The 23,960-nt window shown below is 41.2% G+C and overlaps 3 protein-coding genes across 10 annotated transcripts; 2 read left to right on the plus strand and 1 right to left on the minus strand.

Moving 5' to 3' along the window:
• Nucleotides 1-10,469: 10,469 nt before the first annotated feature.
• On the minus strand, nt 10,470-16,351 carry LOC139113165 (arf-GAP with dual PH domain-containing protein 1). 5 transcript variants are annotated; one of them, XR_011547646.1, is made up of 8 exons: nt 16,050-16,340; nt 15,442-15,667; nt 15,117-15,315; nt 14,686-15,045; nt 14,387-14,609; nt 14,207-14,311; nt 10,905-11,022; nt 10,470-10,608 (listed from the first exon to the last, which is right to left on the minus strand). XR_011547646.1 is itself a non-coding variant. In XM_070674108.1 (6 exons), the coding sequence occupies exons 1-5, from the start codon at nt 16,129-16,131 to the stop codon at nt 14,244-14,246; spliced, it is 1,233 nt and encodes a 410-aa protein (XP_070530209.1). In that variant the 5' UTR covers nt 16,132-16,350; the 3' UTR covers nt 10,886-11,022; nt 14,207-14,243. The 5 variants fall into 5 exon arrangements, 3 of the variants coding, with proteins under 3 accessions (XP_070530209.1, XP_070530211.1, XP_070530210.1); XR_011547645.1 differs by having other exon boundaries at nt 14,207-14,609; nt 16,050-16,274; XM_070674108.1 differs by lacking the exon at nt 10,470-10,608 and having other exon boundaries at nt 10,886-11,022; nt 14,207-14,609; nt 16,050-16,350.
• On the plus strand, nt 10,497-12,163 carry LOC139113172 (alpha/beta-tubulin-N-acetyltransferase 9-like). Of its 4 annotated transcripts, none has more exons than XM_070674122.1 (7): nt 10,497-10,633; nt 10,733-10,869; nt 10,962-11,071; nt 11,420-11,472; nt 11,526-11,685; nt 11,755-11,849; nt 11,938-12,163. In XM_070674122.1, exons 2-7 carry the CDS (start codon nt 10,793-10,795, stop codon nt 12,040-12,042), a joined length of 600 nt encoding a protein of 199 aa, XP_070530223.1. In that variant the 5' UTR covers nt 10,497-10,633; nt 10,733-10,792; the 3' UTR covers nt 12,043-12,163. The 4 variants fall into 4 exon arrangements, with proteins under 4 accessions (XP_070530223.1, XP_070530222.1, XP_070530221.1 ...); XM_070674121.1 differs by having other exon boundaries at nt 10,537-10,645; XM_070674120.1 differs by having other exon boundaries at nt 10,548-10,650.
• On the plus strand, nt 12,252-13,742 carry LOC139113171 (PXMP2/4 family protein 4-like). The gene is made up of 5 exons (XM_070674119.1): nt 12,252-12,615; nt 12,691-12,881; nt 12,955-13,067; nt 13,145-13,215; nt 13,291-13,742. The coding sequence occupies exons 1-5, from the start codon at nt 12,481-12,483 to the stop codon at nt 13,453-13,455; spliced, it is 675 nt and encodes a 224-aa protein (XP_070530220.1). The 5' UTR covers nt 12,252-12,480; the 3' UTR covers nt 13,456-13,742.
• Nucleotides 16,352-23,960: the final 7,609 nt, after the last annotated feature.

A 23,960-nucleotide genomic window follows, 5' to 3' on the forward strand; every position in this document is an offset into this window, starting at 1 on the left:
AAAGTGCCGCTTGTCGAAACGAGAAACTTTCCTCGCGCAGTGACAGAACGGAGATGTCGTATCAGGAGAAAGAAACGCGCGGGAGCGAATCGCGACTGCACCTGACGGACGTGTCAAAAGAGCTACGGAGTAAATGTGTCGGTTGAACGAACGATAGGTCTTATCTCCGGCGTTAAACTGATAACTTGGACCCCGACATTTAGAGACTCGCGTTGCCCCGATGACTTCTGTGACAACTTGGTTTTCTTCCCCGGCGATTTCGCTGCCGGATGACCGGCGCGGGCACTTGCGAAACACGTCCACGGAATCGAGATCACAACGGATCGCGCCCGACTCCTCAATCGCGCTTCAATAATGTCAAGGTCCTGAGTCGCGCTTCATATCTATATTTCTTGTTTTACATCTTGTAGCGTAACGCAAGCGAAACACGAGTTCAACCTAATCGATTAAGATTAACGCCGATTTAAAATGTGTTTTGCGTAAACAGTTATTTGCCACCGTCAGCAATGCGACACATTAAATTAACTAAGATTAATTAAAAATAGCAAATAAATTGCTGTACATCTCGAATAATAGTATTGAATATTTATTTGTTACCGATAACTTATTGCTGTTAAAAATTTCTTCAAATTTTTGTCATATCTTTAGAAAAAAATAAAGAAATAAATTTTAAAAGTAAAAAAAAAAAAATTATTTTAATTAATTATTACAAGATAAGATTTAATTAAACAGCTTAATTCATATTCGACGTCGATAATCAATAAAAAAATCAGGTCATAAATGAAACATTTATTCCTAACGTTATTTCCATATTGTCATCATGAATATTCTAATAATTTACGCCATCACAACGCTTTTTTTTTTTTGCATACGAGTGTTTTTCTTACCCTTATAGAGATCTATTAATAGAAGTAATTTGATATTAGATAACCGTAACTTCTTAAACACTCCAGTAACAATTCAGCAGTAGTGAGTCTTTATCTTATCGTCGATGTACTAGTATCATACATTTATTTTATTATCTACAACATACAGCACGCGTACACCAGTACTGATAAAATGCACGTAAATACGATGTAAATGTTAAAACTGTCTACCCGAAATATCGGTCGCTTGTCATCGGTCGAGAATGCACGTGTGGGTAAATAGAATGCTAATATAAAAATCACTATCTCGATCAGCTATTTTATGGTGTCGCAAGCTTCTTCGTCAGAAAAATTAAATCTTACAAGTTCTACGAGTCAAGATTCACCCTCGTAAGAGTTTCTTTCCTTTTTTATTTAATTACCATTCTCACTTCGGTCCCGGTTACGTGCGGACCTCATAATCTCGCGAATACGAAACATTTCGGGCAATTAATCTGTCCCATAGGGACCTCGAAATCAAAATAGTAATCGTGAAGATTCTGCACCGCGTGGCAGTGAATCCGTTAGATATATAACAGTAAATTTATTTATAGAAGCAAAAGCTTTCATACGTTAAATTTGTCATCTAGATTCGAGCCGATAAATAAATTGCCACCGTCGGGATTTTTTTTTCCCATCCGTGTCGATCCGAAGAAGATCGCAAGGTTCAAGAAACATCGAGCATCGGACCGACTCTCTTTCTTTCTTTCCCTTCGGGCGTACGTTGATAGCGAGCGAGACGGAAATTAGCAGAACGTGCAAGTGCGTGCAAAAACCGATTTTATCTGTCCGATATCTACGAAGGAAACCCAAGTACATCGCCTCGAGGAGAACGTACGAGGCGCATACAGGATGTATATTTATACGGCGGCACAAACTGGACCACTAAATAACTCGCTCGCGTGAGCAACTATTAGCGCGTGCCCTCTAACCGCCTTGCGCAAATCCGCGCGGACCCCCTTAACGATTTGCGCAAATCGTGGACAGCGAGCGAGGAGATTCGCGTACCCTCGTTAGCCTGCCGATGCTAACTTGAAGAAGACGCGTTTTCGCCACTGCGTCCATAATGCCCGCCCGACCCTGATCCTCGCGTGCGATCCGTATCGCAACACTATCCGCCGTCCCAAATCTATCATTTTATTTTAGAATTTAACAGAACCTCCCCCCGTTCTCGACACCGTAAAAAAAAATTTCAATTTAGTTACAAAAAAATCTTATCTGCAGATCTTTACAAAAGTGCGTACAATTTAATACGTTCAATATATATATTTTTTTTTTAATTAAAAATACGATTAATATAGATATAAATTGAGAAAACATAGTATTACGTTAATTAATTAAATAATTAATATTAATAACGCAGGAATTAATTTCAAAGAAATTACCGAACGGACACATTAATCTAGCGGTATTCAAATTTAATTTGCCAGCAAGAGACAAACACGACGATTGCAGAAAGTAAAATGCGCCCGTAATTGCGTCGCTCTTACGGGAAGGTAAACGCGGCAAGTTTTTGCCGCGCGATTCGCGTAACAGCGCGATGACAGAGTAGCTCTTTCGTGCCGGTCCAATGACCGAAACATGTCAAGGGAACTGCCCGATCGTTCGCGCGCGCTAACTCTCGGTGGAAGTGACCGGTTCGAGAGAAATAAATCGCACGGAGAGCGAAGAGAACGACGAGACGTCTCCGAGACGAGGGAGTCTGTGATTCATCTCATCTTTTTACGAGCCGGGGGTGCCGGTGGATTTTCGAGAACACACGGAGGATCTCTTCGCGAGTTGTCCCTCGTCCCGAGGAGATCTCGGCTGTCAAACTGCCAGAAGCCGATTTCCGACGGCCGGCTCTATTTATAAACGTCGAGCACGTCGTCGCGGAGCGTTCACTTGGCAAGCGCCGATTGTCATCGGCCGGACAATGTAACGCGCCGGCGACAATTAAATTTTGCAATCTAATCCGCGCTCCCTGTCGAACCTCAGAACAAATAGCAGAAGGCCCCGCCAGGCGAAAGCCTATCACCGCGCAAAATTTATCGGCCGCTAGTTAGCATTAAGTATAGGAGCCAGATAAGCGCATCGTTACAATAATGCCCGCCTGGATAACGTGGAGATAAGTAGCCTCGCGTGGAAGCCCCATTGTCTTGGCAAACACTTGAGAAATTAGAAAAAAAAAAAACATTTTGGGGATTTTTCGAGGGACTCTGCTTTTTTTAAAAGCCTTCGACTAAGCCGCGAATAAAATTCAGTTTTGATAATAAAAATAACACGTTTACATCAAAGACTATATTTTGCGGAAAAGGTTGATCGAAACGTCGTCCAACAACGATATATATGATTTTCTATATAAAGTACTGGGAATTACATTTTTTTACAACAAGCACAATTAAAAAAAAACATTTTTTTGTGTTTAAAAAAATCAGGTTTAACTGTTGATTAATAAGCGGCGCGATATCTTTTTTTTTTTCTTTTTTTTTTACGAGGAAGATTTTCTCTCCGGTTAACGCGCTGCATATTCACGTTGCGTAAAAGACCGACCCGAGAGCTTCGACGACGAAGATGTCGTAGGTAGAACGATAAGAAGGAAAAATAAATACACCACGCCGATCTAGATAACCCGTGTGACTCTCTCTCTTAGCGTCGAGAAGCGGCAAAGTAAGTTCCATAAGAATTTCGTAAACGAAGGAAGAAGAAAGGCCGAAGACGGAGGAAGGAAAAGAAAAAATACCGCTTTCTCAGGAAATACAAGTTCTTTTTCGACGGGACGGTTCGATAATCTTCTGTAACTAATTCAATCGATATCTGCGGACAGTTTATCACCAAATTATCTATTCTCTTTTTCCTTCTTTTCTATTTATTTTTTTTTTTTTTTTTTTTTTTCCCCCAAAAGTTGAAGAGCGAAAATTCAAATTGTGGCGATCGGTTCCAGCGCGCAAAGGGAGAGTGGAGAACAAGGAATCGCGAATGCCTCTCGCCGCCGGTGAATTCCGGGATCTAAATTTAATGACGTACGACAAAGTCGTGCACACACGCCGAAGAAGAGCCCGAGAGGAGAGCAAGGCAAAGGGAAAGAACCCGCGGGGCACGCAAGCGCGAGACTAGAATACTAGAATACGCGTTCTGTCTCGTAATAAGTGCTCCACATGACGGAGCCGGAAAGACGTTCTAGTGTCGCGCCGCGCGACTGAGTGCCGGTATTTTTAATATCGCTCCTATGTTTAGCCCGGCGAATAGGACATCAGTCGTCGTCGTCGTCGTCGTCGTCGTCGTCGTCGTCGTCGTCGTCGTCGTCTTCGACGTACTAACGCGGGGCAGGAAACCGTCAGGCGTCAGTTACCGGCGACTCTGACGAGCAAACAGGAAGCCATGCGAGCGTCCGGCGACAGAAAGCGTCAAAAACTACCCCGGATTTCACGGTGCTTTTCTTCCGTTTTCCCTTTTTTCTCCCTCCCTTTTCTCTTTTGTGACCGTTACCAGGCTAAAGAGCGCGAACACAGCTGAAGCCGACGGTGTCTTTGATACTTCTGTCACTAGAAATGTCAGGGCATTCCACATAGGTGACCGAACTGAACGATTTTAGACCGCGGCCTTTAAGATCGGTTCAACATTCGGGTCCGCGTTCGTTCGCCAAGGCGGATCGCACTCGCGGATATCATTTTCGCTTGTCGATCCGACGCGCTGGATCCAGCGAGGGCATAGACAGACACGCGCGTCGTTCATGAAATCTTGTTAATCGACCGGTTACGCGGAAGCGAGACTTATCTCGACGATTTTAGACCGGTTGCCAAGACCTGAAACTCCTGGAATTCTCGCGCGCAAATGTGAGCAAAAAGTCGGCACGTTATACACATGAAATATTTTCCAATAATTATCCCTCGTTTCTGGACATTCAATTTGCTCGGACATCCCTGAATTAATAATTGTCGAGCGCTGTAAACGCAAATAGGTTTTTTTTTTTTTTATGATTTTCTCCTTGAACCGAAGGAAGGTAGAAACTAATGAAATCTTTTTTTTTTTTTTCTTTGATTTAGTGTACCTATGTACCTGAAAGAAATATCATAACTTTCTAGGTATTTGACGCTTCTCTTTATTTGTTCGAAGTACGTCGACATGTTCGTTGTGCTTTTCTATAAAATTTCTAGTTAAACGAACCCTCGGAGAAATAAATTATCGACCTTCTGTTCCGAGAAGAAGAGTAATTTTACAATTTAATATTTGTTCCATACGCAGAAAAGAGGCAAGTTAATAAATTTATGGTAATCGAAAATGTTTCCTTCGTTATCTGAGATGCATTGGAAAATTATTATCAAACAGAATGTACATCTTTATCGGTATTATATGTTAAATTCGAGGAAATTGTGAACACTTAAAGAGCAAATTACGAAGACACTTCACATTATGAAGCCGTGATAAACAGCGATGCTTGATAGTAGATCCACCCGCTACTAATAAACCTATTTATACTTAGATAAACGAAAAAATGATAAAAACTGATAAAATCGGAGCTATCTTTTATCTAGGCACCGTCAACAGCCAGCGGGGAAGAGAGTAACATGACAGACCAACGATCGCCAATGATAATTGGTCATGGATAAACATTTTGTGGACAATTTACTAATATACCTTTACAATTAAACAAAAAAAAAAAGAAAAAAAAATTCCGTCCTAAATAATTAGAAAAGTATTTCTGCTTAATTATCTTTATTTATCCGACCTAATTTAAAGAAATTTAAAAAAAAAAAATTTCTATTTAATTAATCCACGCTGTTTTTTTTTTTTTTTTTTTCACGGTTCAGATAAACACAAAAGCACACTAATGAGTGCAGACGGTAACGCGGCCGATCACCCTACATGCAAAATGACGAAGAAAATAACGCGAGAGGAAGAAAACAAGATGACAGAAAGAGGGAGAGAGGAAGGGACGAAGAAGAGAGCATCGTGTTACGTTTCTCATTACGTAAATGCGAAGTTTGCCGCCTGGTCGACGTTGATATCGTTTCCCGCGTTTTTGCGCCTATCACACATAAGCGATACGTGTATTTTCGACATACACATACGCAAACACACGCTCGCGTATCTACTTATGTACATCGAAGTAGGAGCGTCTTGTCGCAGAAGGACGAAGGGACTTGAGCAAATGGAACTGAGCTAAGAGACCTGAGCAAAGGGACCTGGGCGAAGGTTACAACCGACCTTAGGGCGTGAAAACCATGAAGCGTTGCTATCGCACGCGTCAAGTCCCTTAATGAGGCCTCGCCGGTTAAACATAGCCCCGGGGCGGCAAGTATACACCGAGAGGAAAATCTAGTTACCGTTTGAGCCAACAATAACGTTGATACTTCTAATGATAAATGTGACCGAGTCAATTACGAATGTAAGCGAATCAATTATATTTATTGTCGGAGATATAAAGTTATAATTGAGTCCGAAAGTATACTTTTCTCTCAATGCGCGTGGTGTTAATTAATTAGATAAATATTAAGCACGCCGAAGGGACCGATTTATCGAACATTTCTTTGCTAAGGTATCTAGCGGTTTAATTAAAATAGAACTGGCGTCTGTTTTACTAGCAAAAGACCAGTTCTGTCACTTTGGTATTCTAGGTGTCATCTCTCCCTCCTTCCTTTTCTCTCTATCTTTCTTTATCTTTCCCTCTCTTTCTCTCTCCGGGAGACTAAAAAGACCGCGTGTCCTAAATAAACTGCCTTACAATGAAACAAACCCGATGATTTATTTCTGATGCGATATCTATAGACTATCAATTCGTGCGTCATTGTGCATTTACGAGAGACGTTGTCTTTTAACGGTTCGATAACAATAGCTGTCACTGCGTATCGTCGTCATTCATTGAGAAATTACTCGTTAATAACCGACGCGATGGCAAAATGCGATACGCTGAAGCGAGATTGATGCGAACGCAGATCACAAAAGTCTGTCGCCGGTCTGGGAAAAATTTCGAATTTTGATCGCGTTCTAATTAACAGCTTCCTAATTAACAGTCTGCGTGTTAAATCTTCTATGTATACATGTAGGAAATTATATGATGCAAATAATAATAATAATTACTATTATATTATTGTTTTCAAAAAAAAGTGAATATGTCTGAATTTGTGTACTTAAAAAAAAGAACTCGTGTAACTTTGAAGATGTCAAGGGTTCGCGATCGCTTAATCGCGCCTCAGGTCGCTCTCGGAGAGGGGAACGAGAGATACGGGGCGAGGAGCTCCCAAGAAGTTGCGACCTCATCGTAAAACGTTACGTAACACCGATAGCGCCACTTTGCGCGTCCCGCTCGTCTGACAGCCGACCGTGCGTCTTATCACGTTGCCGCATTGCGTTGCGTCTCGCGCGACGACGCCAGTGAAGAATACACGACGGCCGCGACTTCAAGGTTGGCCGCGACTGGGATGATCGCAAATCGCCGGGAAAACACCGGCGACCAGAAAGAGACCGATTTGCGCGATCGATCTTAAATATCCGCGGACTTCAAGCACGACAGGCTCGACGGCATTCTGCACGCGAGCACGCATTCCCTATCTCGAAAATTGTATCTCGTTGCGTCACTTGTATTTTCGTAACCGTCAGAAGACGCCGGTTTCTCTGGAGGGTGGTGAAAAACGGCAGGCGGAAAATGACAGGGAAAGTAGAAGTAGCGTCAGCGGAGAAAGCCTGCCTCGCGAATGTTGCAAAAATGGTGAATCTGATTAACGTATGCTCTTAATTTTAGTGTAATCATATGATTAAAAATATTTTTTTTTTTTTTAATTACAATAATTTTCGTAATAATCACATTTATCATAAAAAATATCACGATTGACTCTAAATGTAACTCGTGTTCTCCTCTCAGTGTATCATATAGGACCAACTGTACGGCAACTAGATTCACCTTTTTGACAGCAAGATTTTGCAAACCGATTTTTTTCTGCGAATTGCAGTCAGTATTGCGCACGTTGCGCAACTCTCGCCTTTTTCTCTTGGAAAAGTCTGCGAGAATCAGAAGCCAAGGAGCGTCAGGTGCATTCCGCGATCTCTTTTTGGTCTTTTCTCCTTCTGATTTTTCCTCCCTCCTCCCTACCGATGGCGATTATTATTGCGCGCGTTACGCAACTTCTTGCCGCCTTCATCTCCCGAAGCGTACGTGCCACTGGCCAATGACCAGGGCTAGATAACGCGCGCGCCCCATTTTACAGACTCGCTAATCTCGGGCTGCGATCCACTTGATGCCACGAAGAAGCATTTCCTTTCTTTCTTTTTGTCGTGAAGAAAAAAAAAAGAAAAAAAATACTTTGAAGCGTTAGTGTCAAATGAAACTGCAACCTTGGACTGTAACTCGAACTAGTTTCCCATCAAACCCTCGACTCTCCTTTTGTTTCTCTCCTCTTTCACTTGATAATATTATCATGAAAATCGAATCCCACGTTGTCGCGTTTTTCGTTTTACCATAAAATTATCGCGTGAGAATTTTGAAATTTTTTAATGTATTTTTCCGACATGATTATATGAGAATTAATCGTATTAATGTGTGTACAGAAAATAATGAAAATATTTAATTAAAAAAATTGAAGTTTTGAAAATATATAAATAATATAAAAATATTATAACGTTTTTATTTGTTGAAATCAGTAATGATTGTTGATTAAACGTACGTTAACTTTACTTGAAAAATTGTTTAAACCTTAAACTTCATTTTGAAGGTCTCGTTATTTTTTTTTTTTTTTTTTTTTTTTTCTAAACCGAACTATTTATGAATTTTATAGAAAATGCCTTGCATTCAGCTTGGGAATAAATTACGACTCGATCGAGAGCAGACTAATGAATGCGCGAGAGAAAACCTCGAACCGCGTTATGATGATATCCATAACTTATCGTCTTGCAAACAACGTCCAATATTTACGTAAAAGAACGAGAAGTATTTTTCTTTCAAAAACTGGACAAACAATCTTTTAACAAACTCATTCTTTGACAGAACACTCGTGTCGTCAGAGTATCCTGCTTCAAAGACACGTCAGAATGTTTCTAAAGATAATTACCATATTTTCCTAAGATCGTCGTGCTTCATTTTTACATGATAAACTGATTTATCGAGACCGTTTTCAAGAAATATATCCGAAAATTACCTGCCAGCAAGATTTATTATTATAATAATTTATCGCTTACTACTCGTGTTAATTAGCAGCTGAAGAGTGTTAATATTTTTTTCCCAACAAAAAAAAAACCGTATTTTACTTTTCAATCGCACAGAAAAAAAAAAATCTCGTACATGACAATCCACGAGAAACGCAGGTCGACGAACGTGTTGACTTTCGCCTACGAAATTCGTGTCACACGCTTACAGGAAATAGAGTTCGAACGCGCGTAGGAAAAAAAAAAAAAAAATTGAATAATTTGAGAGACTCGCGGCGTCGCCACGCGAGACAGTCGAAAACTTCTAAAGGAGACGCGCATCTGTTCCCCCGTGACAAAAGAGGGATGATAGCGACCGTGGTCAAAACGATATTTCTCTCCATACTTAAAACGGAGCGAGAGCTCACGCGCTTACTGGGACACCCGGATTCGCGGCAAAAGCTTACGGCGAAAGCTCTCGCGTGTCAGCTCTTTGGACCACGTGCCGCGGCATTCTCGCGGCAGCGTCACCCGGTAACAGGAAAAAGCGTGCCTTGCGCTGCGCGCGCACAGAAAGCGGTGTCCGCGACGCGTCGAAAATTCGCCGTTTGGCGGAATGGAAAGCTGTTGACTTACCGTTCGCTGCAGTCAACGGGCTGTAGTCTTTCAGAAAGTTCAGCTTTATCCCCGGTGAGAAGCTGTCCATCAAGTACTGCCGCTTGCAGGTCCCGTAGTCCGCGTAATCGGCCATTGTTTACGGCTGCGAGAGGAGCTGTCAAAATCCAAGAAATGCGTGAGACGAATGAGCGGGCAGAGACGCGCCGCACCTCCGGCCGCCGTCGTCGCGACGACTCGCGGCGGCGTCCCGACGCCGCGGTGCTCAACGCCGGCGTCCCCGGCGACCGGGAAGTCGCGGCGACCGCGAGGCGCGAAAAGCACGTGTCGACTTCGAGATGAACGCCTCCATGACAAGTCCGATGCGCGCGCGCGCGGTTTCTCCCGCGCGGCTTCGGCGTCGCCGCCGGGTCGCACGATTGAAGGTTTATTACGCGACCGATACTCACCGGGCACGTGGAATCACTCGCTGCTGCTTCTTTCACTCTCAGTGGTCTCTTCGCGAACGCTGCCGTATCCCGGTGCGGTCGTCCCGACGGAGCGTCTCGCAGCACGTTACGCTTTGGCGCCGTTGTGACAGTAGTGACAGCCAGTGACAGCAATGACAGAACGCCGGACGGGCCGAGGAAAAGTTTAACTAGTCGGAAGTGCGTGCACTGACCGGCACGCCACCTGCCCGCTCGCCGGCGAACTCCCCCTCTCCCCTTTCGAACTCACGACGGAACGGATGCGCCTTCACCGACGTGTTCGGAAACGCATCGTGATTGATGGACGCGCCGACGCGGCACGCGTCACGTGAACTGTACGTGAATGAGCGCGTCTATGAATTCTTGCACCCTGGCCTTAGTGGACCGGAAACTTGCTTTCTCCCAGAGATAACAAGTATCGTCGATTGGATATCGAAGTCTATTTATTTACGTGATCGAAGCTCCTTGTTTGATTGTAGACTTTGATTACAAATCCTCCGCGTTGCTGCTTCGAATTTTCTGTGCTTAAAAAAAAAAAAGAGGCATATGGTTAGAGAGAAAGTAAAGTATGGAGAGTTCGCGCATAACATGCGTTGGCTCGCGTTTCTTTAACCTTTGAATATCTTTTTTTTTTTTTTTTTATTACAGAATATCGTCAAGTTTTACTAAGGACTAGAAATAAATTTATTATCAAGCCCCAATTTAATTATGAGGAAGAACGTAGAGACTCGTATCAGCGGAACGAACGTGATTTTGGTGCCATATCAGGAGAAACATGTCGTAAAGTTTGTATTTACAGGATATGTTTACTTTAACTTACATTTTTTTTTGCGCTTTTATTTAATGCGCTTGCAACTTCTTATGTTGTCATGTTTAGGTATCACGAGTGGATGACAAATCCTAGGCTGCAGTATTTGACAAGCTCCGAGCCACTGACACTGGAAGAAGAGTTTAAGATGCAGAAACGATGGTTAGAGGACGAAGACAGTAATTATCTAACATAGTTTTAAGCCACGATTTTAAAGCTAGCCGATTTATAATTCTCGTCATTGTTGGAAAATGTATTTTATCCCGATTTCTTTTTTCTATTTTTATCGGTATATTTTATACCGAATATAATTCAAAGACCCATTTGTCACATTTGCAAATGCACGAGCCGAAACTAATAACGTCTCTCAATTTTGTATGAAAATAATGACAGAGAACAATATCTGTCAATACAATCTGTCATTCTGAGAATTACAAATCTGACAGTTTCGTATACGGCAATAGCCACAAAACAGCTACTCATTCCCGTGCTAATTCTGTACTATTATACGCTTCTTTATGTTACAGAATGCACTTTTATTATTCTGGATAAAGCTGTTTACCTACAAACCAAAAGTGAAGTAGGTACGCACGTTTTACACACGCTTTGACACGCCACCATTTTTTTATCCAGTCTCTCTTTTCATTTGTTTCAGATGCCATGGTGGGTGATACAAATTTGTTTCTTTATACACAAGAATCGCACACCGCCGAGATAGAAATTATGATAGCCGAAGAGGCGAGTCGGGGCAAAAAGAGAGGCTGGGAATCTGTTATTTTAATGCTACTTTACGGTAATTAGACGACGTGATAACGATTAAAGGGTCTACCACTCCTTTTTACAATTTCTTATTTTTGTAAAGGTACGGAAACGCTAAATATCAACAAATTTTACGCGAAAATTAAATTGGACAATGCAGTGAGCGTAAAAATGTTTGAAAAACTTGATTTCCATGAGGTAGGTTTAAATTAAATTAAATTATAATTTATGTCACATTTGGCATAAAAATCTATCAAATCTGACGTTAAACAAATTTAAAATTCAGGTGGAAAGAAGTGAAGTTTTTCAAGAAGTCACTCTGGAAAAGGAAGTATCATCTGATTGGATAAATTGGTTGCATTCTGAACTACAATCTATTGTACCTAATTGATTCTCATTATTATTATAACAAATTTATAATTAATATATTTATAATTATACAATAACGTTGAGCGATAAAGAAAAATGTACACAACACATTTTTTTATATAAAAATATTTTTTAGTTTAAAAGTGTAATGCGTATTTTTTTGTCTTACGATGTACACCGTGACAGTGATTTGGGAAAGAGGGGACGAGAGCAGAATGTTCATGCGATACAATTGACATAGTTGAGTCATGATTAAACCCGATTGAATCTAAATGGTTGCTACTGCTTTTATACGCCAGTATGAGCGTCACTCTTCCAAGCGGCATTTGCCTCTTGCCCATTTGACTTTACACTCAACGCTAGAACACTGTAATAGTAGTATCAATATTTAATAACGCGGATAAAAACGTGACAAGTAGCAGGAACTCCGGCTATAATAACATTAAAATAAAAACAAAACATGTCATCGACGAAAGTTCTTCGAGTTGCGAGTAGTATTATGCAGAAGAGGCCATTGTTGTTCAACTCAATGGTATACAGTTTTTTTTATACGAGCGCCGAGTTTATTCGACAAAGCTTCAGTAAGATGTCTAAGGTGATATTCTTAAATTCTTCCGTTCAAATTTTTGTAATTAAAACGTGTGTTAATAAACGGATTGTCATCTCGTAGCCGGTGCAACCGATATACGTGGAGTCTGAAAGTTTGTCTAATGTCAAGGGACCAGTACTGATTCGAGTACAAAAACTTTGTGAAATGTTAGACTTGATGGATAAAAACGCTGATTCAACGTACAACTGGCCGCAACTGAAGAGATACGCGATCTTTGGTTGCCTCTTGGCCGGACCGATGCTACACGGATGGTATTATAACAATGCTAATTAAGTTTTATATTAATTTATAATAAATTTAAAAATTAATTTGAGATATTAACAGGTATAAGTGGCTCGATACGTACTACAGTGGAAAATCCACAAAGATCGTATTAAAAAAGCTTTTCGCGGACCAATTTATCTTGACACCATCGTTACTTATCTTGTTTTTTATCAGTCAGTACTTTTGAATGTTTTATGCGGGTGTTACCTAATTTGTTATGACAGAATAATCTACTTCATAAATCTTACAGGCATGAGTTTAATGGAAGCTAAGTCGGATCTCCTTCAAGAATGCAAAATTAAGTTTGTGCACACTTTTCAGGTTTGTTTCCGAATAAATAAATATTTTTAGAAAAACGTAGAACGTTACAGAATGCATATACATTTTGTCTTTCAGACTTCATGCGGATATTGGTTGCCGGTGCAATTCGTGAACTTCTTATTAATTCCACCGTCTTTTAGAGTGACGTATGTCAGTATTGCCTCTTTTTGTTGGGTCAATATTTTATGTTACTTAAAAAATTTACCTATTTCCGAACACGAGCAAAAAGAAAAACATTGAAATTTTTCACATACATACATATTTACGCATTCACTTGAATAATAAATTATTAATAATTCGGTAATAAATAATATTCTTCAATTTTTTCTATCAGTAATATTCCGAATGTTATTTTATGGAAATGGACCATGATGGGACCAGACAATTTTTTCGAAGAAATTGTGAGGAGTGGTAGGCCCTTAAAATTTATTTTTTATGTACAGAGTGTGTCGTTATCACTTGTGGCCTTATAATGGTGGTTTAAATGAACCAGCTAAGTAAATAGTTAAAAAAAAAAAAAAAAAAAATTGAAGAAAATACTGTAATCTTTAAAATAATATCTGTCTATCCTAAGCTAGATTTGCTGTTCAATAAATTGTTCTGTAACGGATTAGGTCAAACGTCTGGAAGAGAATCTTTTTTTTTTCGGTGCTCCATACATTACACTGCTAGAGACGAGTATCACACAATATTATTGCTAAGTAAAAATTTCTTATAATATTGTTACGATACTGCCTGCCTACTCGTTGTGATGGTAAGCGACATAAACATTATTTTCAATGCAAGATCGTTACCGAGGAGCGATTGACTCTTGCAATAATCCATGTTAATCGACATCGTCGAGCAGTCTTATGCGTATTTTTCTATGCAAACTACATTAACCGTGCGCAAGTTAAATACATGACTCAACAGTAACAAAATGAGTAAATAATCCGGAGTGTCGTTCGTGAGTGCTGAGTCATGTATTTATTTCGACATTACGATCAATTACCGATTAATTAAGAAAGACGTCTAAGAGGAATCCAGCCCTATCTCGTGGACGAAAATATATTCATTGTTCCACTTGCTGTGCGCTTTCTTACGAGTCTCGCCGCTACTGTAAATGAAAACCAGCGTATACATACATACTTCTTTGGATTAAAGTTTGCATACGTTCCGGTTACCGGCTTACCGGTCGCGTCCTGTGGCGTTAGCGGTTTATCTATTACTTTTTGTATCACGTTTATCCATTGCGCTCTATCGTCTTCGCTTTGCGCAGAGAGCAGATAAGTTCTATCAGGCGTTTCGAGAGTAAACGAGAATCCTTGATCCCTAGCACCTGGCGGTACGCCGGTTTTTATCGCGAACCCTTCGGAACAATGTCCCAAGAAAATTTCACCCTTTGGATGTGCGTCCTTGTAAAATGGAGAGAAAGACAGTAATATAGAATACTTGAAATATTACATGCAGTAAATAAAAATTAAAATATACCATAGGATCGTCGTGATACATGAGTTTTCTACCATCTAGGGTAAACCATCTTTTTTTATAAGCGTCTGTATATCTCGGACCAGTTTTCCAGAGGTAACCTTCGCGCGGAAAATCCTTCGTGAGTTGCGACAGTAACTCGTTTTCACTTGCACCCGGATATGCCACTTGCAAGCGGTGCAGCTTCGCGCATCTAATAGCGAGATACCAATTCGTAATTACTTCCGGGTCCTCGTGATAAACGTAGATATGTCTTGTCGTGCCATCTTTCATAAAAGATAATTGAAGACTATTCTGATTGCCAGTTTTAGATGGAGCAAATGCTACATTTAGCTCTGATATCCTCAAAACAGCTTTGGGTTCCTGAAAATAAAATTGAGATTACACATTTGCATCCAGGAATTTAGGGAATATCACTAACTAATTAAAATTACTTTATTTTCTTTAACATGATATTTGAGTGTATCTTCTGCCTCGCAAAGTACAAATTTACGAGAATGGTAACGCGAATCTTCTTTCCCACGTTTCATCAAAAACCCTTCCATGAATCCCGACACATAGTGATTCTGTCTTTCGGGATGACAAAACTCCTCCCGTTCATATTTTGCTCTTATCCACTGTTCAACTAAAACTCTAATAAATTTTACAAATTACTTTCCAGTAATTCAATATTGTCATAACATTAATATTACGATATTAACTCAATGAATCATAAGGCAATGATTGAAACAAAAAATCCACAAAGCTCTGATAACTTACTGTGGGGCATCTGGGCTTGGTCTACGGTAGCACGAGGGCACACGCTCCTCGTAATGCATTCTTGCCTCAGTATTGCCCACTTCTCGCATCCTATTCACTTGCGAATTCTCCCACCTATCTAATGTCAAGTGCTTTACTTTCGAAATGTGCACTCCCATAGATCTGTGCACACCTGCGCACCTTGTGCAAACAAATATACCTATGTTGTAGGATGCCCATTCCGGATCTAAAACGTGACGTTGGTACAGTAAGTAAATAGTAGCACGCAATACAGTGCGAGAAAAAGGAAAGAAGGAAAAGATATCGTGGTCGCGATAAGAAACGACTACTATGGTCCCTTTCACGCCACTATCGCTAGCCGCATTATCGACGCCGGTTATCATTAAGAGCAGGCGACGGCGCGTGGCGTCGAGAGGCAGGCGTCGCAAACCGTCGATGCGACGCAACGGTGCATTATATAATCGCAATATTCAATACCGCGAGAAAAATAAACGTCGAGACGTCGCGCGACGCGTGCTGAGAGGTTAAGATGCACGATGTAATCGATGCGTCTCGCACAACCGCGACGATTAGCGCAAATAGAATTTCTTTTTGTGGTAGGTACTTACTTTTGGCCCCGCAGTCCGCACACACGTTGTTCCCAGGCTTTTTTAGGAGTTCCACCAGCAACTTTTGGTTCGCGTCCGCCATCTTAAAACATTTGGCGAGCGGAGAGTCGACGACACAACGACGTACCGCGAACGAGTGAAGACGGTAAAGTTAGCTTTCACGGCAAGCGTGCCAACTCAATCTCGAGGAGCGGCGTTGTTAGAAAATCTTGGGTGATAATTCGCCCAAACGACGCGTGCGCGTGGCCACGAATGCTTTTTATCTATCCCGTGAAGCTGGTTTCCCTTCACGTCTCTCTCTAGTCACTAATTTACAAACAGAATCGTTTGTTTACATTTGTAATTATGATGTAAAATGAGAAGTTTGATGAGATCTTGTTAACAGGGAGATATTTCGATAAGATATTTCAGTCAATTTGATCACGAAATAGGAAACTGTGAGTTGTTTACATTAATCTGTACGTTCAGAGACATTCAGGTTACATTAGTTTATTATAAATATTTCAGTTTTCTTTTAGTGAATATTTCTTTCAAGCGCACAATGATATTTGCGTGCATATGTTGCGAACGTCACAGTTTTGAGAAAGTATAACTTTTGCAGTACTTTTATAATTAATGTTGATATTTATTTTATAATTTATTTCAGGTTTCCAATAAAGTCATCAAAGTTACTGAACAAATAATCGCTTGCGATTAATATAAAAAAAAACAAATTTAATTATTGTAAATATGCTCGCTCTACTTTAAGGAGAACGACTATATCCACATTTTAATTAAAATAAAACATTATTTAAAGCCACACGAATAGTGTACTCCAAGACTTATCAGGTAAAATATCAACTTGATTGTGCTGCCAATTGTTCAAGTATAAAATCATAAAAACCCTAAAAGAATTAATTTAAGCAATTTTGCTTCAATTTGATATGTTTATCAAATGTATAATTAACTTTATTATAGTAAAAATAGGATCAGAATTACGTCCCATGGTAAACATGGTAATCATTGTAAATCATGATGATTAGTTATCGTCATGTCCTATTGGCTTCCTTACTAGCTTCTTTATATACTAACACGTTCATCAAGAATCACTTGCGAGAAAGTATTCGTTAGGCATAAAACAATGTTAAATAAATAATTTTTTTTTGTAAGTGAAAATAACAAAGTGCACTTCTGATTTTGTTTTTTTTTTTTCACATATATATGTATATAATTTGTTATAAAATATATTTTCGAAATATTAAAGAAAAACGATCGATATTTCGATGTTTCAGTGCTCTGCCTTCATTCCATCCACCTCCGATTAAAATTTAAATCGCTATAAGCCCGAAAATGTTTGTCGACGATCTATCGATGACAAAGTGCGCAGGACAAGCTTTGAAATAGACTGCGCAAACACCGACCGACTTGTGATTAATGTTTTTGTAGACGACCGCTGTCGAGGACGAGCCCATAGGGAGCTCTCACTGTTTTGCAGCCAACCATTTGCCACTCACCCTCTGGACATTCGTTACGAGTTGTTGGGCGCTTGGATTGCTGGCACCTTTGAACTATTTGGAGATAGTATTTCCCTCAATGCGAAATTCGTTGAAATAAAAAGCTCGTCAAAGCAACTTTGCCTTAAAATCGTTTTAATTTCTTATTAAAATGTAAATCCAATTGTAAGACTTAAAAAATCCCTTTTTCCATCATTTTAATTGAAAATTTTAATTTAAAATTCAACAACCGAGATATTTAATATATATTTATTTATTACTAATTATTATATTAATATATTTATCTAATATTAGAGGTTTGAAAAAGAAAGTGAAATAATTTGAAGGAATTAAAGTTAAATACTATGAAATAGTCATGATTCTGTTTTTTCTTCCTGACAACGATTTGTTTCTTTTGTTTTTTAGTTTTTTCAAGAAAAATCTACTCTTAAATCGTCGAAGAATCTGTTATTAAGATTAAAGCCCATGGGACACCCTAGTATCGCCGCTGCGACAATAGGGAAATCGGAAACTTTCGCTCGCACCCTCGAATTCGAGATGCTAATTGGCGGGTGGTTAGCCCGTAGCCACCGGCAAGTTTTCCGAGATTTATGAGTGCACGGGCATTGCGGCTAAAGGCGTGAATAAGCTCGCGTCGGTGGCTAGGGTAGGGTGACGCAAGATTTTGAATTAAATGTCAACCGCACGATGAGACACGAAACTAACGTCTCGCCGCAATGCCTGGCAATAACGACGCTTCTGCAACTTCGCGCATTATTTCCACCCGGTAATAAGTTAACGCTGCGCGATCTTGAACGACAAGTCGGTCGGTCGTAGACGAGATCTATACGTCTGGCAGCCTTAGCTTCATAAATCCGTTCGATTTACGAACCCGCAGATTCGGAAATGTAGAAATCGAAGAGTTACGAGGAAACAAAAATGTAGAATATCTGAAAAATCTAGTCGCGGATATAAAAAATTTAAAGAAGTGAAACGCAAAGTTACAGAAACAAAAAGAGACCAAATAAATTATCTCTTTTTAATAAAGATATCAAAATATATCGCGCGGCTTGCTTTTTTTTTTTTTTAAGCTGTTCGTGCTACAAAAATTGCAACCGAGTTTCAAAACGCGGTACCGTCGTAATTATCATTTGTTAGCCGGCCGTGTCATTTATCGCAACTCGCTCGCGGATCTCACGTTGGTTTATTCACGCACCCCGTACGCGTTAAAGTATGAAAAATGACGTATCTTGCGCGGCTTAATGGTCCATCCCCTTTTTCCCACGCGCGTTGTTCGCTCGGCGCGAATCATTTCGGGAAATAATGACGCTATCGGCGGATACACGGTGTAAAGATAAAATATCTCGTTGCGAATCGTCGGGGGAGATTGGCGGATCGGAAGAAAGCAGGCCGAAAATGAAACAAAAGGTTCTAACCCCTCGACACGCGCGATACCCTCTCGGCTACATCAGGCCGTTCACAATCTTCGAAAAAATTCTATAAATAAACGTAACGCGTAATGTATGTGCGATACGTGTCGCCGCTCGAGTGGTTCTCCACCCCTAAAAAGGAAGAATAAAAAAAAAAGAAAAAAAAAAAAAGAAAGAAAAGAAAAAAAGGAAGAGGGAAGACGAAGAGGAGTCATAAATTGGGGGTGACGAAACTCGGCAAGATGCAAAGGCCGTGGGGCAAGTGCAATGAAAGTGCCATTTGGTACAGCACACACGACGCTCACCCCTACGACTGGCACGTGCCCCGAATATAATTTATTGCAGTTGGAATTTTGTGGGGTGTCTCGCGGATCCCCCGCGTGCTCTTTGTACCCGGCGACGGGTACAAGCCACTTCTGCTGTCCGTCCGACACACGGGATCCCATGGCAATAATGACGATCACTCGATGCCGAGTGTTCGACAAAACTACCTTACTTTGCGGACGGAAAAACAAACGGATTGCAGACGCGAGCTGGTTTCGCGGAAGTTACAAGACGACGGCGTCTTACTAGAAATTTATTTATTGAATTTATTTTTTAAATTTATTAATTAATTATTTTTTCTTTCAAAATGCGATCGAGAGAAAAGACGGAATGTGAATTCCTTTGTTTATTTAAAGTTGATTAGGACTATAAAATAACGTTCGACAATTCTTAATAATTAAAAAATAATTTCTATATTTCGTCGCAAAGTAAAATTGATTTTTTTATTCTTCCTAACGAGATCGTTTTTTCTTTTTCAACCCCCCTCGTGACAGACCCGGTTGAGAGGAAAACCGTGGCATATATCGCCCGCGACGATATATCGACTTCATACGTGTCGCACTTGGGAATCGCGATGGTTTCGGCGGAGCGTCCCAATAATTCGGATCTCGTATTTTGCCGAGAGCACCGCCCGGGCGAATCCCGGCTACCCTCATCGCCAAAACAACCACCCTCGCGTACGTGAGCGGGATGAGCAAGAGGGATCAAGCAGGCGAGAGGGCTCAGCGGGAGAGAAGATCCCAAGTTTCGAGTTCGTGAAAAGTTCGCCGGTCCCTTCACACGTCTTAGGTACTTTTTTCCGGCAGAATGCCTCCGCCCGAGCAATCGCGATCGAATTGCCGTCGACTTCGTTTGATTCCAGTTTATTTTCGACCGTTCATTATCCGACCCGAGCTGCCGCCAACCGAACCAGAACGCGTCGATGGTAATCATATTCGAAATGGCGATGACAAAAATAACTGAATTAAAATAATCGACTTGAGAGAGATTTTCAGCAATGCGCGGCAAACATCGAAGCGGTTTGATCTCAATTTTTCCTTCTCTGTTTTATTAATATACGCGAAAAATCGATCTTTGAGATTAAGAATAACTGTTCGTTTTTAATACCCCTATTAAGTTTTATATGTTTATCTCGCGAAGGATAATTGGGGATCAAGATGCAGCTTGCGTGTTCCGGATCAAATTAAAACGAGCTCTTTTAAATCGCAGACGTGAATTTTTTCCACGCCGTTTGCCGAGAGCGCGGAGATTTTCCTCGAATTAAATGACACCTTTCGAGATTGGCCCTTTCACCATTTCCGTTTGTGATATTCTTAAAGCGTATTAGCCTCCGTCACGAGTCCCGTGGGTGCAATCTCCCAGAAAGTTTCATTCAAGTTTGGTCGCCGGTTATATTCGTATATCCTTCCTGTCGTCCGTCCGTTAGGGAAATCCGGGAGACGAGATCAGCCGCGGGAGATTCGCCAATTTATATCCGTTAAATTTGCGGACATGATTTATAATTCAAAAATCGAAACTGCTGGTACGCGTCAGAAATAAAAACCCAATGCCCGTGTGCAACGAAAAAAGTTGCTTTGCAACTGTTGGAAAAATCGTGAATCTGATTGACGTGTGCTCTTAATTTTCGTCGATTTTAGGAGCGTACGCCAATCAGATTCACGATTTTTACAATAGTTGCGAAGCAGCTTTTTCCGCTGAACGCTGCCATTGTGTCGTTAAAAAAAAAAAAGTAATAATAATAATAATAATAAAAAATTGAAATAAAAAAATAACAAAAGCGAAAATTGCATCAAGTGATTTTCAAGCGCTTTTGAAAATTTTGTCTTTACAGCGTCTGTAGAATTTAAGCCGAACGAATGTTCTGCAAGAGATAAAACGTATTATTGCGAGAGGCTCTCGTTAACAATCGCGTCGGAGGGATGCGTGGATTCTGCGTGATGCATCGCGAGCGGGGGTGGCCGGGTGCCAGGGGGAGAACGACGCGGGCTCGGGGGGAGGCTGCTGGACCAAAATCTGGCCTCAGTCGTGCGCGACGCGCCATATGCGGTGGACCATTTGTCAGCCGGCTCACAAAGGCCAATAATCTCGCGTGACACGTGTGCCTGGCCCCGATAAAAAGCGTTACGTGTCGCGCTGGAAGCGCGCTCGTGGAAAAAGCTTTTCCACCGCGACAGAGAGAATTCGGACGTCGCGCGATACAGCAGGCAGCACGTGACGCCGCTAATAACAACGGTGACCAGCTCGTTTCCGTGGGATATCGATTAAATTCAGTTGTCGAAAGTTCCTAATTATCGCCCGATTCGCGAATTTGCGAAACACCCGGGCGAATCAAGCGATCAGTTCGCGAGATGTTCGCGCTTTGCGTTTCGATACGGAGCACGTGGCACTCGCCGACTAGGAAAAGGACGACGTAAATTTTATCATCGTGACTCAAAACAGGTAACTTATTCATGTAACAAGCTTCTTTATAAAATTAATATAATAATGCTGATATTTTATAGTGACTCGGTTATATATTATACATGTATATATATTCGCGATAGTCACGTAATTGCCTCAAGTTAAGCTCCGTATCATTCTTCTCCGTCTCTTTATGCCAACCATGCAAATGCGCTTTTATGCCTCTAATACTGCTTCCATTACTTCTGCTACTTGCTGTAGTAACTCGCGCGTGAAAACCTTATTCGACGTATCACGAGCGTAATTTCAATGAGAATTAAAGTTTGAACTTTTTGAGAAGAGCGAAATTAAATGGCCTAATGGGTTCTACAGATTCCACGGAGTGTCCGCAATTAAAACTTGACGCAATTGCGACGCGGTACCGTCAAATAATGCAAACTTTCGGGGAAATAGATCCGCTTAGCGAGGGCTTACTTATTTAATTATCGAAAGTGTGTCATGGGAAATTAAAAAGTGCCGACCGGATCGAGTTGCAAAGGTGGGGAAAAAAAAAAAAAATTAAATAAAAAATTCTCCGAAGAGGAGAGAAAAAAAAAAGAATTAAAGGGAGAGAAAGAGGGCGACGATATACGAGGCAGCAACTAATTTAACGGCGAGCCGAGAAACCCCGTTATAAATACACCGAGATTTAGATAATCGCGGGGGTAAGACTGATTACACCGGGCCGGCCTTACATTTATTAGGGGCGGACAAAGCGGCGAGATAAGAGCGCGCTGAATCACGAGCCTGATGAGACGCGAGCGCGGAGATGGGCTTTCGGCGTGGCCGCGCGACAGTACTTAACAATTGCCGAAAATAACCGGAACCTGCGCCACCCTGGTGGGAAATGGCTTTCGCGCGCGTGCCCCCGCTAAATTCGGGACCAAATCGAGAATTGAGATGCGCGGCATCGCGTTGCACAACGTTCCGGCGCGACAGCGTAGGTACATTTGTTTGCCCGGCATTAGCCAGTCAACCGAAATATATGTATCCGCGAAATATCCCGGAAACTTGTACGCGATGTAAAGAGGAAAGAAGAAAAAAATATATTTGTAATTGATACGTGCAAAGTACAAACGCGATGCACCGCAATACCTCGCGACGCAGGAATTTCAATTTCGACTCTTTGAAATGGTCCATTCGCAAGGATTTCCTTCGTACAACGTAAATAAAATGTTTGCGTTGAAACGCTACGTCACTTTATTGCCTTCGGAAATAATTATTGCCCGCCCGAGAGATAATTAGAAATAATTGTATAAAATATATTTATAAAACGTCAAGTGAAGCACTCACCCCGCAGGTATTCCCACGTTGTCGAACGCCCTCTTCTTCCTCTTCTCCTCTGTTTTCTCCGCTATTATTTCTTCATGTCGTTACGTTCATTCGCGAAAAGCTAATTACGCTCGCGGAATACACTTTGGCTCGAAAACACCCGCATTAATAATGAAACGGGCATATCACGATTTGGCGTCACTCGACCCGCGGATCCGTGCATTATTCACTGATTTTAATCCAAGAGCGACTGATCGAATTACGTTGGGGTGAGTAATATTTAAAACTCGACAGAAAATCTATGCGCCGTTGTTAAAAAGATCGCTTGCAAATAACGTAATGAGAGAAACGAACTGTCTCGCGCCGGCACGATTTCAATTTCGAATCGCATTTAAGCTCGCACGTGACATTCGTTGTCCCCGATAAGTTTACGGAAGAAGTAATTGCGCTTCTTTGCAAGATGCTACTTGCATCTTGAGGGATAATCATTGCGACACACGAGACGAATCGTGCCACTATCTTTCTCTTGAATTTCTACTCAGCAAACGACAACGACCTTGCATGTAAAGCTGTACATCGTAGATAACCGTCGACGTGCCGTCGTCACGAAATGTTTTGAGCGCGCAAACGTAATATTCCCCGTTCATCTAATTTCAAACTGATCTCGACGAGCGGCTGTTATCGCGCGTTCCACGTGCTCCGTTTCGCGAGCTCGTTCCTGCGAAGTCGCCTAAGACTGCGATTAACGCCCGCTTGATCGCATTTTTAACGAAATGTAACACGAATTCTGTAATTAACATTCGCTCGTCAACGTTCACCAGCTGGAAGGCCAGTTCAATCTTGCACTTATTATCGCGGCGAAGGAATTAACACCGGCTACTTGTTGCACTGTCATTTATGTAACTCTAGTTTATTTCTCGATATTCCGAGTTATAACCTGATCGATTACGAGTGATTTCCCTGCTTGAAAAAGA

This window comes from Cardiocondyla obscurior, linkage group LG02 (assembly GCF_019399895.1).
Source record: "Cardiocondyla obscurior isolate alpha-2009 linkage group LG02, Cobs3.1, whole genome shotgun sequence".
Classification (NCBI taxonomy): domain Eukaryota; kingdom Metazoa; phylum Arthropoda; class Insecta; order Hymenoptera; family Formicidae; genus Cardiocondyla; species Cardiocondyla obscurior.

Coding starts and splice junctions, on each gene's coding strand:
- LOC139113172 (XM_070674122.1), top strand. CDS start 10,793: ATGAGGAAGAACGTAGAGACTCGTATCAGCGGAACGAACGTGATTTTG. Junction 11,072..11,419: donor ATGGTTAGAGGACGAAGACA/GTAATTATCTAA, acceptor TTTATGTTACAG/AATGCACTTTTATTATTCTG. Junction 11,850..11,937: donor AAAAACTTGATTTCCATGAG/GTAGGTTTAAAT, acceptor TTTAAAATTCAG/GTGGAAAGAAGTGAAGTTTT.
- LOC139113165 (XM_070674108.1), bottom strand. CDS start 16,131: ATGGCGGACGCGAACCAAAAGTTGCTGGTGGAACTCCTAAAAAAGCCT. Junction 15,668..16,049: donor TGCGGACTGCGGGGCCAAAA/GTAAGTACCTAC, acceptor GTCACGTTTTAG/ATCCGGAATGGGCATCCTAC. Junction 15,046..15,116: donor ATCATGTTAAAGAAAATAAA/GTAATTTTAATT, acceptor TTTTATTTTCAG/GAACCCAAAGCTGTTTTGAG.
- LOC139113171 (XM_070674119.1), top strand. CDS start 12,481: ATGTCATCGACGAAAGTTCTTCGAGTTGCGAGTAGTATTATGCAGAAG. Junction 13,068..13,144: donor ACTTATCTTGTTTTTTATCA/GTCAGTACTTTT, acceptor TAAATCTTACAG/GCATGAGTTTAATGGAAGCT. Junction 13,216..13,290: donor AGTTTGTGCACACTTTTCAG/GTTTGTTTCCGA, acceptor TTTGTCTTTCAG/ACTTCATGCGGATATTGGTT.